The sequence below is a fragment of the Arvicola amphibius genome, chromosome 8 (assembly GCF_903992535.2).
Source record: "Arvicola amphibius chromosome 8, mArvAmp1.2, whole genome shotgun sequence".
In the NCBI taxonomy this organism is placed as follows: domain Eukaryota; kingdom Metazoa; phylum Chordata; class Mammalia; order Rodentia; family Cricetidae; genus Arvicola; species Arvicola amphibius.
This window is the reverse complement of record NC_052054.1, coordinates 44,417,071-44,434,909: the sequence shown is the minus strand read 5'-3', so window position 1 is coordinate 44,434,909 and position 17,839 is coordinate 44,417,071. Positions and strand designations below refer to the sequence as shown.

At 43.4% G+C, this 17,839-nt stretch overlaps 1 protein-coding gene across 1 annotated transcript in view; it reads right to left on the bottom strand.

Moving 5' to 3' along the window:
- The window catches only part of Fam184a (family with sequence similarity 184 member A), a 124,632-nt gene extending 114,040 nt beyond the window's left edge, over positions 1 to 10,592 (bottom strand). The window contains exon 1 of the mRNA XM_038340293.1: positions 10,425 to 10,592. Within this exon, the coding sequence (XP_038196221.1) occupies positions 10,425 to 10,592 (168 nt within the window). The remainder of the gene's footprint in view (positions 1 to 10,424) is intronic.
- Positions 10,593 to 17,839: the final 7,247 nt, after the last annotated feature.

Sequence of the window (17,839 nt, the reverse complement as noted above, 5' to 3'; positions counted from 1 at the left end):
ATACAGCTTGAACTCATGAGAACTTTACTCATGAGCTCTTTCTCGGTGCTCAGAGTACAAATTATCTGATGCTCCAAATAAAGATGGCTATTACACGAGCCTTTAGTCTGTCTCATTTTGGGGTTTTATTCTCCCAGGTCCCACCACCTTTAGAGCAGTAAACACACACTCAAGAATTATGTAAAGGAATTAAAAAAATCACAATGAAAAAAATCTCATCATGTTTTAAGAGAGTTTTTTGGGGGGTACATGCATAGCTATCCTGGGTTGCATGTAGTCTGGGTTCTCAGTTTGCATACTCCTGATTAGCCTAATTAGGCTTAGCCTAATGGTATTAATATAACTTTGACTTAATATCCTGTATTAAGGATCATAATAATGACTTGGGGCTGACAAGGAACCATAGTTAACTTACGAACAATGTTTTTAAAATACATTATGGGGCTGGAGAGATGGCTCAGAGGTTAAGAGCATTGCCTGCTCTTCCAAAGGTCCTGAGTTCAATTCCCAGCAACCACATGGTGGCTCACAACCATCTGTAACGAGGTCTGGTGCCCTCTTCTGGCCTGAGGTCATACACATAGACAGAATATTGTAAACATAACAAACAAACAAACACATAAACACATAAATAAATAAATAAATAAATAAATAAATAAATAAATCACATTATGTTAGAAGGTGGGCAATTATCAATCTCCAGGTAAGTTCCAGTTAACTAAAACAACTTATTCCCCAATATTAGATAAGAAATTATTCCAGTATTTTACTAAAATTATCAAGCATATTTAGTAGTCTAATTTTGGACAAAATATTTTCTTTTCCAACCCCTTTAAATTTCAATATAGACATGGTACACATAGATATGAGATACAGACTAACAACTCTGAAGGGCTGTTAGTAAGGCTGTCTGCCTTGTAACAACACAGCCCCTAAAACTGAAATACCCACCCCCACACGCCATGGTTGACCAATGACCCTGTTTGACCCTCTCTGTAGGCACTAGAGCTTTGAGATTCCGTGTATACATCAAAGTGACCTTAGAAGAGAAACAGGACACGTGCATATATTCAGCAGGAATGTAGGAAAGATGAAAGCCTCAGAGACATCAGCTCCAGGTCTACAAAAGACAACTGTTTGTTGATGCAGTTCAGCAACAGCCAAGAAAACACTTTGTGCAATATCAGCTTTGGTCTCAGATGTTAAATATACCAAAACCTCTGGTATCGCCCACTTGCAAAGTAGGCAATTCTGTTACATATGAAGTGACTGGCAGGCAGGGTGTATTTTTCCAGAACAAAGTGAAGATCTTTCTTCTGAACAGGGAAATGTGAAATACTCTAAAATCCCAGCAGCATTTTGTTTGTTTCTCTCCCTGTGGGGTCTCAGTACATTTTCCAAGCTGGTCTTGAATTCATGAGTTCAAGTAACCCTCCTGCCTAACTTCCACTGAGAGTTCAGCCTGCAGGCACATGGAACTGTGCCCAGCTCTTAAAAACACTTTCAACAATGTCCTGTAACTCTAATATTTTGAGTTCTGAGGCATTCTGGACTTTCTAAAGTTGGGATGTTTGGCCAGTAAAGTATATGTAAATATGGACAAATAAAAACACAAATAAAGCTCTTGGGAAGCTAAAATATTTCTAATTCAAGCATTCTGTCTGGGTAAGAGAAACTCGATGTGTAATATTTCAAAGAGCAACTTGGTTACTAGGTAAATCTAAAAGAGTTACTGTGGCTCAAATAGGCTTGAAACAGAAAAGCCTACGGACCAGATGGCAACATCCCCCACCCTCCACCAAGCTATCATTTGTAACAGTTTCCCTTTTAAACCCTAAATTCAGTTAACAAATGTTCCCTGCAGGTGTCAGCCTCTGAAACGGCCCACTGTGCACCAACTATGACATTTATTTAATGTCCTTTTTATTCACAAAGGATCTGAAGGATAGCGACTTTCTACAGTGAAAAACCAAAAAACCAGCAGTGGGAGCCAAGTCCCATTGTGCCCATCAGTCTTGCTTCGCAGCACCACACTGACTTCTTCTGGAGGTTCATGGAGAAGAGACGGATTTTTGTTTCCTTGTTGAAATCCCACGGAAACAGTGGCATCTCGTCAGTAGGTCCCCTCTGCCACCCAGCACCTAACTGCCATTACAGACCCAGGTTACTCTCCATGCCCATCTCAAATGGAGGCCATCCAGAATTTTCAGAAATAGTCATGATTTTACAACAGCAACCGACATAATCCGATTAAATCGGTTACTTCAATACATATACTAACTTAATCATTTTCATTCATACCACTTCTTAAGGTATTGGTAAGGAGAAGAGGATACAAGGTTTTTGTAGGCAAACAGAACAAAGAAATAAAGTGATAAAAAAAAATTGGAAGTTTTCTAGTGCATAGCCTCCAAGAATTAAGCAAGCATCCAATAGAAAAACATTAAAATGACTACAGGAGTAATGTCTACACCAAGCAAGGCAGCCTCTAAATCAATTCAATGAACAGTCTTGTAAGTCTGTAATTTAGTCACTGGCAATAAAAACACAAAAATATCATGAATGGAATGGAATCTGGAAAACTGAGTTCAAATCCTGACAGTCTGTATAACTTTCCCACAATTTTGGATCCTCAACTTCTATGTCTGTAAATGGTTGAAGCATGTAGAGTCTAGAGTTTCCTTTAACTATAAAAGGCATCTCCAACCCACCCCATTCCCCTTTAAAATGTTTTGGACAACTAATAGGATATTGTGGTTTTTCATTTGTTTTAATTTTGAAACAGGAACTTGCTATGGAGCCCAGACTGGCCTGGAATTCACTATATAACTAAAGTTGGCCTTAAACTCATCATGATCCTCCTGCCTCAACTCACAAAGGTTAGAATTACAGGGCCACACTACACCTGTGCATCGTGCTTTTGTGTGCATTAGTAAAATCACAGAAATTAACCCACCCAGCTACGGGCTAGAAGATTATATCCATGCTACTGCACAAGACAAGGGCAGAGCTGTAGCGTAACGTGGGATAAAGGAGGAGGCTGCATCTGGCGTGTGCTCGTGCTAAGCTGAAGCAGCCAGATATTTATGCCATGAGGCTACTTACAGCAGTAGCTCAGAAACAAAACTGAACATGATTATGCAACAGCATCTGATTTTTAAAAGTAGTAAAAGTGAGTATATAACCTGAGTACCTGCAGAATCCAGGAAAGTAAGAAGGACCATGTGGGCATGAGGAGGGCAATAGAAAGGGGAAATCAGGGTACAAGATCTCAAAGGGAAAATAGAAAAATGGGGTGGACTTTAATTAGGGAGGAAGGTAAGTACAGAAGGGGAGGACGGTAATATAATAGTAAGAATGTCTAAAAATGTTATAAGTAATCATATTATTGTAAATCTACCTAAAATGCCTATAATGCATGAGTCTGTATATATGTATATAGTTAAATGAAATTTTCCCATCTAGGCTGACAAGATTTCCAAGAGTCACAGACAAACTAACAAGAGCCCCAACACCAGGCATGGGAAACCCTCTTTTGCAGGTTGTACAAAAGACTCCCAAAACATTATTGGCTACTGCTGTTACCTCAGTTGCCTCCCTGAGATGGAAGGTACACCCCTACCGCTGAAGACACTGTGTACTTTGGACACAGCACCCAGAGGACCGGAGCTGGAGCTGATCTGAAAGCCTCCTCCCTGAGGGCTAGCTTTCATGGTACCAGAAGGTCCCATGTGAGCTTCCAGGGGAGGGAAGCGAACAACCGTCCCACTTAGCTATGGTGCCTATGAACCACAGCCATGGCCAGCATGGCATAATAACTCTAAGGTACAGTAGTGTCACCCACACCTTGGTGGTAGCCAACAGCTCTTTAATTAAACTTCAGACTGACTCAACAAGAGGAAAGCATGCCTAGGACTGAACACCTAGCCAACTACTCAGTGCTAGTGACATCATGGATCTTGGAGGAGAATCAGTGTATTTAACTGGTATAATCCCCAAGTACATTCTCAACATTTATCCCCAAAGGTAAGTATCATCCTCACCCCCCATAAGGAAACTTATCTTTGCAACAGACAGACCATTACAGGAAGCCACAACTAATCGAAACGCAGAGTTGTGGAGCCCAGTCTCAACTGAAACATCTACAACTCCTGCACCTATGGCTAGGAATCACTGCAAAAGAGAGGGCGTCAAGACTACAAGCAACAGAAAATCAGGAAGTTTGCTGTGGGATGGAGTTTTCTGCAAATGTCAGAGTAGCCAGACCCAGGGAGTCTCACCAACACAGCTGCCTAAATATGACCCAAACAAGATGACACCGATAAACATGCTAACACGGAACAGGAAAGCTCGGGAGACCTCAACCCTTGGCAAATAACTACAGGCAACTAAGGAATACTGAGAGTTGGGGGTACTAATCTTCCAGAAGGAAGAGTCTACAAATTGGCTATTCAATACAAAAGAACAAGAGGGTACATATAAAGGGCTGGAGAGAGGAGGGGGGAAAGGTGAAATGATGTCATTATAATTTCAAAAAGTAATAAAAACTAAAAATTTAGTTTTATTTAATGAAGAGAAAATGGAATTGTTTGAATTTTTACTAGTTTTCACATTGCATAAATACATTCTGGCTTGGAATATAGAAAAGCAGTTTCAAGTCATCATAAAACCTTTTTAAAATGTTTGATATAAAAATATCAAATTCATTCTGAAATAATGATGTTATATTTTAGAGAGTTTATATTTTTATTCTTACATCAAAATTAAGTTCATAATTCTTTCCAAAATTTTAATGAACTGCCAGTGTATATTTAGACAGCTGAGAATATTTTAACTCAGCCAACCCTGGAAAACCACAGATATAATTTCTCAAAAAATACTGATTTTCTCTACTTCACAATAAAACTACTTTCATATTATATCACCACCCCTTCCCAATAAATACTCAGTGACTGTTATAGAGTATGAAAAGTTTCTATATTAAGGTTATAGGAAATAAAGGCTATATTTCCTATAGCTGATAAACAATCAAATAAGCGGGATGGTATACCTATATGTTAAAAACATAATGACCACCACTGACAAATTTGCACCATTAAGTATCAAATAAGAAATAAAGGTAACAAATATTATAAACCTTCAGAGTAAGGAAGTCCCCAAAGGAACAGAGCAGTCAGGGCAGCTCCAGGTGCAAAGGCCACGGCTGCCTACTGAAGAAAAGGCCTTGATGCTAAGGACCAAACAGCAAGCTTTTAATTACTAGCTTCAGCTTACTCTCTGTCTTCTGCGAGTTGTCACTGTAAGCGATGAGTGGAATGAGGTGTACCAGAGTTTAATGACCTAATAGCAAGATAGTGAGACAGAAGTTTCTACTCAGAGCTAAAGACAATAAACTAGCCAACAGATGGTCAAAGCACTCTTAACAAAGCCAAAGGTTAAACATGGCTGAGGTAGGTTACCCCCTAGGTGAACCATTGTCACAAGCAGCTTTATGGCAATCACAGAGGGGTTCTAGTGGCTTCCATAGAGAAGCCACAGTGAAGAAGAGTCTGTGGAAAGATGACTGTCCCACACTGAGGCTGAGAAGACAGCTTTGAGGAAAACACTTGGAGAGCTTGCTTGCCACTTACATCAAGCACCATGAAGAACATTTGGCGGGCACCCGGTCCATCAATCACCATGAAGAACATTTGACTGGGCACACAGTCCATCAAGCACCATGAAGAACATATGACTGGGCACCTGGTCCATCAAGCACCATGAAGAACATTGGGCAGGTACCCGATCCATCACTAACAATCAGCAGGATGAGAAGCTGGGGGGAGAAACATGAGCCTAAGAGAAAAGGCTGAACTGGTCCCACATCCAGTCTGTGAAGAGAACGAGTGTCCCCCATAACCAGATGCGAGTCCTATGGGCAAGAGACACAGCAGGCTGGGATGGAGCTGCCATCCCAGGTCTGGCCGAGAGGCATACATGGAGCTTGAACAGATCATAACAAAACAAAGATGAACGTAATACCAGGCCCAAGAGGTTGAGCAGGGAACCAGCCACTAGTCAAAACTAAGATGCATTTTTATTGCCAGGGAAGTTAAAGTGGAAATCTCAAGCAACTGAGGCAGGAGGTGGAGGACCCACAGGTGAAGATGTGCTGGAATAGCTGCTCTTCCCGTAGTGTCTTTCCTTGTGTCATTTCAGAGGGATCAGAGACCAGGGCTGGGAAGAGTAGAAACCAGGACAGAAGCACAAACGCTGATGAAACCCCTTCCTCAGTTGCCTACCTTCCCCCTGGCAGGAAGCAGGGCTGAAGAGGGCTAGAGGAAAACGGGAGGCTTCACCTCTGCACCTGCCCTCAAGATTGTATGGTCAGCACTGGACATTTTAATAAGCAGAGTTGAGACTTCCGTAGCCTAGTGACCAGAGACTGATCTATATTATCTAAGAACAACTAGAAAAACCAACCCTATCTCTAGCCGAAAACGATCCAGTACTAAGAAGTAAATTTGAAGGGACAAAATGTATGGGGGGAGGGGCAAAGCCAAAGGGACAAGGCTGTTTCATGGTTCCCTCTCCCAAGTTCTGCTTTTCTACATGAGACCCTAAAGCCTCATCATAAGGGCAAGTACAGACGTACAGAAGTAAGGTATTAGAAATCAAATAGAATCCATTCAGTCAAGAGGGAGCCCTTGCCTTGAAGTCAGTCATTAACATTTCCGAAGCATGCCACAACATGGGAGTCCGCCACCAATTCAGCACTCCCTTGCAAAACTTGACACAGATGACCTAATATTCCTGCCTTACGGGCAGAGATTGTGTTCTGCTTCTCTCTCACTCTCTCACTCTCGCTTCCTCTAACCCTAAGTAAAATCCCTGTCTATTAAATGCGCACGATGCTAAGAGTTGCTATTCTCACCTGGAAAAGGCTGCCCTGCTGGGTCCTTAGGAAACAGAATCTGAGCAAACATTCACCCAGTGAGGATTTTCATTAGTTAAGAATATGCTGAAGGGCTGGGGGATACAGCAGAATATTCTGGGACGGAGTGCTTGCCTAGTGCTCACACAAACATGCCCATGGTCCTGGGCGTGACCCTTGGGACCAAACAGACAGAAACATGAGACGCCTCACCAGGTACATTATAGAGTAGTTACTCTTCCTCTTTACCCTGTCAGAGCTAGTCCAATCTCTGGAGAGCAAGACTTGAAGAACCAAAGAGCAAATCAGAATGTGAAGCCATGCAACTTTGCTATTCAGTAGATCTGCTATACAGATGTTAATAGAGCTGAGCAGAACACCTCCAAAATAGAGTATTGATAATGCTATCAACCGCAGAACAGAGAGCCCTCTGTGAGCCCAGGACTCTGGAGCGCTGGTACTCTGGGGTCAGTCTGAGGCCCTGTCTTAAAAAAATATTAAAGTTAAATTTAAAATACTCTTTTAAAAGTGTTTAAATATCTCACCCACATTTTCTTAATACTTTGTTGGTACATCATAAGTATTTTCAGTGACAACCTGAATTAACAGCCCACTATGTGCCATTACAGCTCTCTAAGTATCATGACCCCTACTGTTAGTTACACCTAGGAAACCAAGGCCCAGGGCTAGTGACTTGCTTGAGGTCACACTATTACTAAGTGGTGGAGCCAGCTTTCAGACTCTAGTGTATGAGAATAACACACATTCTTAATCATGCTGCTTCTTTAATGCTGGGGAGAGTCCATTTCATTTTTTGGTTGTTGTTGTTGTTGTTGGTGGTGGTAGTATGTGTGTGCACATATGTGTGTATGTGTATAAGTCTTTGTATGTATACTCACACACATGTATATGCATGGAGGCCAGAGATTGATGTCAGGTGTCTTTCTCAATCACTCTTCATCTTATTCTTTGAGACAGGGTCTCTCACTGAACCTGAAACTTGCTGTTTCTGCTCCCCAAGCTCTGGGATCTGAATGCATGCTGCAGCACCTAACCTTTCTATGTGGGTGTTGGGGATCAAACACAGGTACTCATGTTTGCATGGGCAAGCACTTTTTATCAGCAGAGTTCCCTCTTTAGACCTAAGTCCCTAGTCTAATGGCTACTTCTATGTTATCTTGAAATGAAAGCAAAAATCAAGTTCCAACCACAGTTCTATTTAATTTACCTCCTACTGATATGAACACGTTAGCAAACTCTTTCCGACAATCTCAGACAGCAGGTACACTGGAATGTCTAACTTCTAGCAATCCCTGTATACACACGTTCATGATGTAAGGCTTGTGGAGTGTATGTGACTACAAAATTGGACAAATTCTAAAATGATAAACAAGGGAGGCACAGCGTTTTAGGGTTTGTGAGATTGACTGCAATGGAGTCCTGCTGTTAGACCATTATTAGACTCAGGCTTTATATTGGGCAATAAAAAGGCCCGCAATAGGGGTGGAGGAAGCCCTAGGCATTTCCATACAACGCCATGGTTATCGGCCCTTACCAACCAGCTTGACTCCACACTACCCTGCCCAGGGAACACTTGGTAATGTCTGCAGACTTGTCTACTGTCATTTCTAAATGCAGAGCAGAGGCACGTGCCACTTGCACCCACAATTTGCAAGCATGCTGGTAAGGATTTCCATATTGCATAGAAAAGCCCCCTAACAAGGAACTACCGGATCTAAAGAGTCAATTGTGTTACACGGAGAAACCCAAGCACAGGGGATTAAATGTCTGCAGCACTGGAAGACTGCAGACTGGGCGCTAGAAACAGTAACTACAAACAGGAAATCAGAATGCAGGCTCGCTCAGCAGTCACAAAAGCACTGGGCCAGCAGCACAACAGCACCTGGTTCATTACATTTGCGGGAGTGAGAGATGCGATCATCTCCCCTTAATATCCACCTGTGCCAGCCGGCTGAACTGTTTTCCAGAACAGGAAATTGAAGTCTGAGTAGAAAGGGTGAAAGTTTACTGAAGAAAAACAGCTTTTATTAAATATCACACAGACCTGCTTCTAACCTATGGAGTGTTTGTTACAAGAGTCTCCAAGAGTTACAATCTAAAATAAGAAATAAGGGTTGTTTCGGACACAACATTTAAAAAAAAAAAAACACACAGAACAAATATTCATGAGCCTCACTATGACCACCAGCATTCTGAAGACCAAACTGCTGGGGAGGCCTGGCTTTCAGCTCCAACCATGGAAATGCCCTGATGACAAGTGGCCATAGTGACATGCTACACCTTCCATTCTGAGTTTGAGATCCTTCACAAAAGCAAATAGTAACAACTGCACATGCGGCATCTCTGAGATGGAGCTTAGAACAGACACAGACACACTCCACAAAAGGTCGTGTGGCTCTGCTGGGCTTAAGTCGTGATCACATGGTTTCTGTTTGTTTGCTTGCTTGCTTGTTTGTTTGAAATCTGTTTTTCCATGCATCCCTTTGCTCTTTATTCCTTCTCTGGTATCTTTCTTTGTATCCTCAATCTCAACTCTTTGCCATTTTTACCCTCTCTTTACTCCCTTTTCACAAGCATTCCCTTTCCTCTCTTTAAACTCAGTAGAATTAGATGATGGGGTTCTGAACTTGAGCCAGATCTCTAGAGATCAAGCAGTGATCTAGAGATCAAGCAGTGAACCTCAGGTCCACCTTTCCCTCTTCGAAACTGCAACAGTCCTACGGAAGGTGGTCATGGCGAGATTTCCAGAAACCACAGATCAGTTAGTTCCACGCAGCGCTATACTACTGGTAATATCTCCAGGGATCCACCCCTTATTATCAGTACTAACTAAATTAGGAAAAGAGCTCACGAGCTAACAAACCCCCCTCAAGTACGGTTGGAAAACTGTGCAGGTGATGATGTATCTATGGGCTCCTTGAAAACTGTCTTCTGGTTAAGATGAAACATTTACTAAATGCAAACAGTGTGATTCATCTAATAAACCTTATTTGACATTATGTCAGGGTAAGTAAGGAATGACTCATTAAATCCCTAAAATGGCATGCAAGGTATGTTTCATCCTCCTACAGTCCTCGGAATAACCTCGAGAAGTTTATCCTCCCGTTAACTGTGGGAACCAGGAGCAGACACCGATTAACTCCGAGGATTCCGGGTCATGTTAGGTAAACCGGTACAGTACTTCACCGGGTACTCTTAGAGCGGTGCCTCGTACAGCCCTCGGCAAGAGGCACGGGAGCAACAGGAAAGTCCATTTACTACCGTGGAACCGGGAAACGGAGCCCTCGAGTGCTCAGTACTGGTTTACTCTTAGTCGGCAATGGGGTGCAAGCCCTGGAAACGCCGCGGTCGGTGCGGGGTGCGGTCTAGCTCAAGTTAGGTGGCCAGCGTTCCACCCAAGTTTGCGGGGCCAGGAGGCAACTCTGGCTGTTGCTTCTCTTAGCCACCTCCGCCCGGCGCCAGGTAAGCCCCGAACCCCGCACCCCCGTACCTTGGTGAGCTGGGCGATCTTCTTGCTCATCTTCAGGTGCATGTCCTGGCTGTAGTCCATGCTGTGCCCGGCCAGCTGCGCGGCGGCCGGCGAGGGCGCGAATTTGGCCGCCCCGGCCGCAGAACCGCCGTAATAGTGCTGCTGCCAGCTCATGCCCGGGGTCGCCATCTTCCCGGCAGACCCCGGCCGGGGCACCTGTCCCCGCGCGCGGGGCGAGGCCGGCGCAGCGACGACTCGGGGCAGGCGACAGCCAGGGCGGCCGCTTGCCGACCCGCCCGCCCGCGCCCTCCAGTCCGGGCGGCCGGAGTCCTCCCTCCCGCCCGCGACGGCCGCGTTCCCCTACCCCGGCTGGGCGACGGCGCGGCTAGCGTCCCGCAAGCAGCGGCCACCGGGCCCCGGGATTCGGCCGCCGCCGGGGCTGCGGAGGGAGGCGGGAACGGGGCGGGCTGCAGCGGCGGGAGGCGGGGCCGCGGACGCGGGAGCGGCCGAGCGCCGTTACCAGGGCGCGCGGCTCAGGGCTGGGAGAGCACGCGGGGTGCTGACCACGTCATTTCCCCGCAGCCAAGCTCCGCCCCGCAGCTCTCCGCCCCGCAGCCCTCCACCCCGCAGCCCCCCAACCCGCAGCTCTTCAGTCCGCAGCCAAGCCCCGCCCCTTAGCTCTCCTCCCCGCAGCCCTCCAACCTGCAGCTCCGACCCTCAACCCTCCGCGTCCCCGCAACCGTTCTGCTGTCCGCAAACCCACCGCCCGGCACACCTTAACCCTCCGGCCGCCAGCACGCAGACCCGCACTCCTCATCCCTTCAGCCCGCAGCTCTACAGCCCTCCAACCCTGCAATATGCAGCCCTGCACCACGGAGGCCTTCAGATCACAGTCACATAGGGCTCTACAGTCCTGCGGCTCAGAGTCCCGCAGCATCACCTTCCACCTCCCCTTTCACCACGCAGCCGCAGCCCCCAGTTGTCACCTCCTTAGCCTGCACCCCACCCAATCCTGTAGCTTACAACATGTCCCAGCAGCCCACAACATGTCCTAGCAGCCCGCAGCCTTTGGCTATTGCCCAGTGCCTGAGTGTGCAGTCTGCTGGGTTTTGTTTGATTGGTTTGGTTTGTTTTTGTTGTTTTGTTTTTGTTTTTAAATCGTCCAGAGAAGATGAGATTTTGGTCACCTTCGGTTGCAACAAGCCTGTATGTACCTCTTGTGTGCATGCCCAGCAAGGCATATCCAGGACTCTAAGGCCAAGGACCTCAGCTCCAGAGAAGTGGTGAAGTAAAAGGAGATCTGTAATCCTAGACTTGACTGGTCTTTTCAAACTCACACAGGCTTGACCATTTCAGGGTGGCACTGACCCATTGTGTGCCAGCCTACATTGAAAGAAGCAATGCCACGTGCTTAGATGCGGAGGAGTGTACCTCTCCAGTCAGCTGCAGCTCACTTCTCCGTGAAATGGAGCCTGGAACAATTGTGTATGGAAATATCATTGGCTGGAAATTAGAATTAGGCCAGAATAGAGAGAGGAGAGCAGAACACGGGATGAGTCAGCCCTTAAAGACTGGGGGCTTGTTCCCAAATTTGGCATTACGTGTACTTTTTCGCCATGCAGAAGGTTTGATTTTGTGCTGATCTTCTCTTAGCGTCTCTGCTCTTTTGGTCAAATGACTTTTAAAAACTTATATTTTGTGTTGAAGTCCTTTTACATTAATGAGAAAACACCCCTTATAAAATTACACTTGTTTTGCGAAAATATGTTCTCTGTGCAGTTTTGCAGAACTGAGTTCCTTCACTCGATGTGATTCTTCTTTAACATGCAAGTAGCCATCACATAAAGGATTGAAAATGCTAGCAAATTAAACTGGGGGCCAAACTAACGAAGTGTCTGAATGTGACCACAAAACTAAACAAAACAAAGGTTGAATAGGATCCTAAGACATTTCCAGATCCTGTTAGAATTCCAGAAGGAACGGAAGATTGAAACTGGTGACACCTTTTGCCAGATGCAAGGTACTCAGTACCTCAGGAGTAGACCTTCCAGAAAATGAGTTTAGTTCCAATGTTCTGAATGGGACGGGTCATGAAAAGTGCATGTGCATCTTCTGCCCCCTTAAGCACTAATGGAGAATTAGAAACCATATAAACTGATGACACAACCCTCCACGTTATGGTTGAGGGAGGTTATTGTAGATATACGAGAACAGCCAGAGGCATCTCAAAGAGTTCAGACCAGAGAGAGCAAATAGACTGAACACGACCAGCTTTCCGAACAAGGTCAAGACTATCCGCTTGAGAGGGGAGAATAGCAGGGGATAGGGAGCAGAGGAAACATGGGGAGAGAAGCAGTACCAGAGCATAGGGAGAGAAAAACAAAGCAAGCATAGCAGGGTTATCAGGAGAATGAGTAGCTAAGCAGAGGGAAACACACGAACTGGAGGGAGTCCAGGTTAGGGGAAAGAATGTGAGGTTAGGTGAGAAGGACCAGGATGCTAGCATGGACTTTGAAATGTAAAACTGTTACTTGTGATACTGAAGGCGCCCAGAGGCCAACAGGAGCTTTGATGTGCTGATAGGCACCACCAGTAGCCATATGTCCATTCTGCCAGAGGTAAGGGAAACAATTCCTTCTATTAGAAAGGAACCAGCTTCACAAGTTTCTAAGTAATGGTGACTTTTATCAAACTGCCCCAAATCTCCTGTAATCCAGATTGAGCTCATTTCTGGATATATGGATTGCCTTTCAGAGTTTGAGGAATGGAGTTTCCCTTGGTCCTGCTTCCTCTGCATATGACTGGCTACTCTGCTCTTCTTCCCCCTGCACTCTCTTTTTCTTGGCAAGTCCCACCTAACCTCTACCAGCGTAGCTATTGGCCACTCGGCCCTTTATTAAACCAATGGGAGCAACACACATTCACAGCGCACAGAAAGACTGTTTCACAGCAGAGCCGACTCTCTTAATTTTATACTCATTGCAGATCAGAAATGCAGAGTTGCATAAATTCTCAAGCCAAGCAATAGCAGAGGCACAATTATAACCAATATTAAACCTCGGTGTCTGGATATTGGTGAACCAGGATCTCATCATGTAGCTCAGTCATGTCTGGAATTTGTTCTTTAGTCCAGGCTGGCCTCAAACTCATGACCCTTCTTCCCCTGCCTCCTATGTGCTAATATTGCAGACATGCACCACCCCACCTGGCAGGATTTTTTCTGATTAAATGAACAATAGTTATAAACCATTTATAAGTAAATATTTTTCCTTATATCCTTTCACTAGAGCTGTCTTGGGTGAATTCTTTTGTATAGTAACAATTCAATTATAGTATATGCAGATATTCAGAATGATTTTAAAATGGTCTCAAGTGAGCTGGGTATTGAGGCACACACATTTAATCCCAACACGTGGGAGGCAGAGGCAGGCTGATCTCTGTGAGTTTGAGGCAGCCTGGTCTAGCTACACAGTGAGTCTATGCAGAGAGACCCTGTCGCTTCCCACCACCACCACCACCACCAAAAAAAAAAAGGTTGCTGGTAGGGAAGTGATGAAAAATTTGTTCATGGGTGCAACAGCTAATAAATGAAGCAGATGAATCTTGTATGACTCTACCAGGAGAGGTCCTTGGAACAAATAACATAGTTTTAAAGTTGAACAGAAATTTATAAAAAGTAACAGCTTTTATATTTTTCTTAAGCTTACAAAACTGTGTTCATTTCAGGCCCAGAAAATCTAGATAAACTCCAGACTGCAGCACTTCAGAATGAAAACCCCAGCCAGGAATGTAGTTGATAACGTATCTGACTAAGGATCAGAAGAATCAAAATTAGGTTTGAGATGTAAGCTCCAAAGTCAGTGAACCAGCTGGTGCAGTATTTTTTGCCAGAAGTGACTGAGGATCCCAATTCAGGAGAAGCGGGATGACAGTGTAGTGAGACCCTGTCAGAGAGACTGAAGCAGCAAGAAGAAGAAAGGCAAAAGGAGGGAGAGAAGAAAGAGGGAAGGAGGATAGGAAAGAAGGAGGATGGTTCAGACAGAGGCAGAAAGACACACAGAGGAGAAGAAGAGGCAGAGACAGGGCATAGACGAGATAAGGAGAGTGGGAGAGAGAGAGAGAGAGAGAGAGAGAGAGAGAGAGAGAGAGAGAGAGAGAGGGATGGATGGACAGACAGACAGACGTAGAAGAATGTGATGTTTCTAGATAAAAGTCCAGGCAACAAGTTGAAAAATAGACAAAGTGAACTTCATCAAGATTAAAAATGTTGACAGAGGAAGAGACACTCAAGATTGAAGAGGAATTTGCAATATAAGGAAATATTTGCAGGTCATATTCTTGATTGACAATGGATTAATATCAAGAATATGTAAAGAATTCCTAAAACTCAGAAACAAAGAACCTGATTTTAAAAATTAGCAAAAAGCTTGAAATGTCATTTTTCCAAACCGTATACAAATTACCAGGAAGAAAGTACAAAGATACATGCTTAATATCTCTAACCGTCAGAGAAATTCATATTGAAGCACAGTGAAATCCTTCTTGATACCCAAATGGGATGGCCATTATCAAAACCAAACTAAGTGACAAGAAAATAGAAAGTAATTAGTATTATATGGAGAAATTATTACGTGTATGCATTACTGGTTGGAATATAAAATGATAATACATGGAAAAATTGTGGTGGTTCCTCAAAAAAAAAAAAAAAAGAAAACACACCTTAACATACAATATCACACAATGACAAGGCCCCTCCTAACGCATATCTAGAAGAAAAGAAAGCAAAGACTCAAAGATATCTGTATACCAGAATCGTAGCAGCTTACGCTCCTTCATCATGGCAAGTATCTATACACAGATGCTTGGATGAACAGGATGTAGTAAGCACAATGGGATCTTAACCAGTCCTGAAGGGATTGTCACAGGCTCTGGGGATGAATACTGATGACATTATGCTAAGTAAATTAAGCTAGTCAAAAAGACACAAATAGAGTTTGGTTCTACTAGTATGAGGTCCCTTGAGTGGTCAGATTCATAAAGACAATAGAATTGGTAGCTAGAGGGAGAGTCTGGAGTGGTAGTTAATGCGTGCGGTTTAAGTTGGGACAGAGGCAAAGTTCTGGAAACAGGTGGTAATGATGAGTAAGCTTAAAATGGCCAAAACTCCATGTTAGATATATATTTTACCACAATGAATAAAATTGGTCATCTTATTTTTTTCAATGAAAGATACTATTGTTTGTAAACTGAGACTGCTCATTCATTTCCCGACTTCCCAGACCTAAATAATCACACAGACACTGTATTAATTATAACACTGTTTGGCCAATGGCTTAGACATATTTCTAGCTAGCTCTTACAGCTTAAATTAACTTATTTCTACTAATCTGTGTTTCACCTCAAGACTATGGCCTACTGGTAAGGTCCCGACATCTTTCCCCTTGGGCAGCTACATGTCGTCTGTCTGACTTTACCTTCTTTCTCTCTGCATTCAGTCTAGTTTTCCTGCCTAGCTCTATTCTGCCCTGCCATAAGCCAAAGTAGCTTCTTTATTAATCAATAATAATGAAACACATTCACAGCATACAGAGGGGAATCGCACATCAGTTGTTACTTATGGGAAGTCTGTTCCAGAGACTAGAAATGGCATTTATTGGCTGTTTTCCAAGCGCAGATGAGGCAGTCATTTTCTACCCGAGGCATAGGTTAATAAAAGAGGATACATGGACATAAGATTTGAAGGAAGATAGAGAAACTATTCTCCCCTTTCCTCTCCTGGACCTTTCTGTTTCAGCCAAAAGAGTCACAGAGATTGAACTTGGCTGGGGTTATGGTAAATAGCCCATAGTGAATATCTACTATAGCCCTTTGTGGGGGCACCAAGCTGATGTTCCAGATATTTTCTCTTTTATACCAGTGTCCTGCCTCTTAAGACAATTTTGTACTTAAATGGGAGTTAATCCAAGGCCATACAACAAGGTTTAGTAACATAGGCCCCAAATCAATAGAGATTCTACAGGCAACTGAACTTCAATGGAATCATTAAGCATATCATTTAGCTAAATATTTTCAGCTAAATATTTCTTAGTGGCAACTCTTCTCTTGGTAAAAGTGTCTAAAAACTGTGGAAAGACTACCAGAATCTTCACATTCTGGGACTGATTATGTTTCTTATCAGTGAGACAAGGAAATTATAAAAAGGTCTTTAAAGGGTTCTTATATTTTTCACTTACCACATGCTTAATTATTTCACATTTTAGGACAGATTTTATTACATTTATTTAGGTCTAACACATATCTATCATTTTCTGACTTTCACTTATGCTTTTTAATGTAATCACCCAAAGCTTGGCACATACAATAAGCCTACATAAGGTTGTAGGTCTTAGGTATATCATTTTATCTATATGGATGTATTTAGTACTTTCTGAATGCTTAATACATGATAATTATTCAATAAATGTATGCTTCTGGTTTTAGTCACTTCATCCTCTTTGCCACTATTACCTTTCCCTTTATTAACAAAGCCAGTCTTTTCACGAAGTATTACAACAAACTAGTAGTCAACTAGTTTGTTCTTCTACTTTAGATTGCTCTAAAAGTAGGAATTGAAGCAGGTCTTTTACTCTAGTGGATGGTTTAGGGAAGCAGAAAGCTGAAATAGGAGGAAAAAGCCACTAAAGAATACACCACTGAATTAGCTACACTATGGACATTGGAACTCAGTTCTAGGATTCCCTCTCAGAAGAACCCTGAAGAATGCATCTCAGAATTCTCCTTCTGTCATAAGCCATGCCATGTTGGACTACCATAGGTCAGGAGCTACCTTTTTGGGGTGACTTCTGCCATGATCATAGCTGGATTGCAGTGGGTTTGTGCACATTCCAGGGTAAAAGCATGAGATTAGAAAGGTTAGGTAGGAGGAACAGATATAAGAAAGAATCACAGAAACATAGGATAGTATCGGGAGGGCCATTCAGTCTCCTGCATTCTGAGTTCTGGGTTTTGAGTTCGCCCATGTTTGATTTTCCATACACTTTTTATAGCCCAATACAAAGGAGTGGGGGAGAAGGCAAAAGACTGCTTTAACATAAAAAAAAAAAAACCAAGCAGATCAGTTACTTGCTTCAATACTTTGAGACATCAATCATTAATTCGTGAGAAAAGCATTCTGTTGTTTAGGAAGTGAACCCACCCTAAACCAAATATTTTAAATGCAGCCACTTTCTAGGTCAAACCTCCTATTTCAAAAGAAGGAGCAGAAGTTTGCTTGAATTCTCTGACATTTGGTCAGGGTGGAGTGGATCTATCTCTATGGGCCATCTTAATGTCCAAAACATCAAGGAACCAAACCCTAGGTCAGGGTGTGTAGCCACAGTTGTCAACAACTTTGAATAAGCCCAAACTCTCTGACCTTCAGACAAGGTCTAAAATGC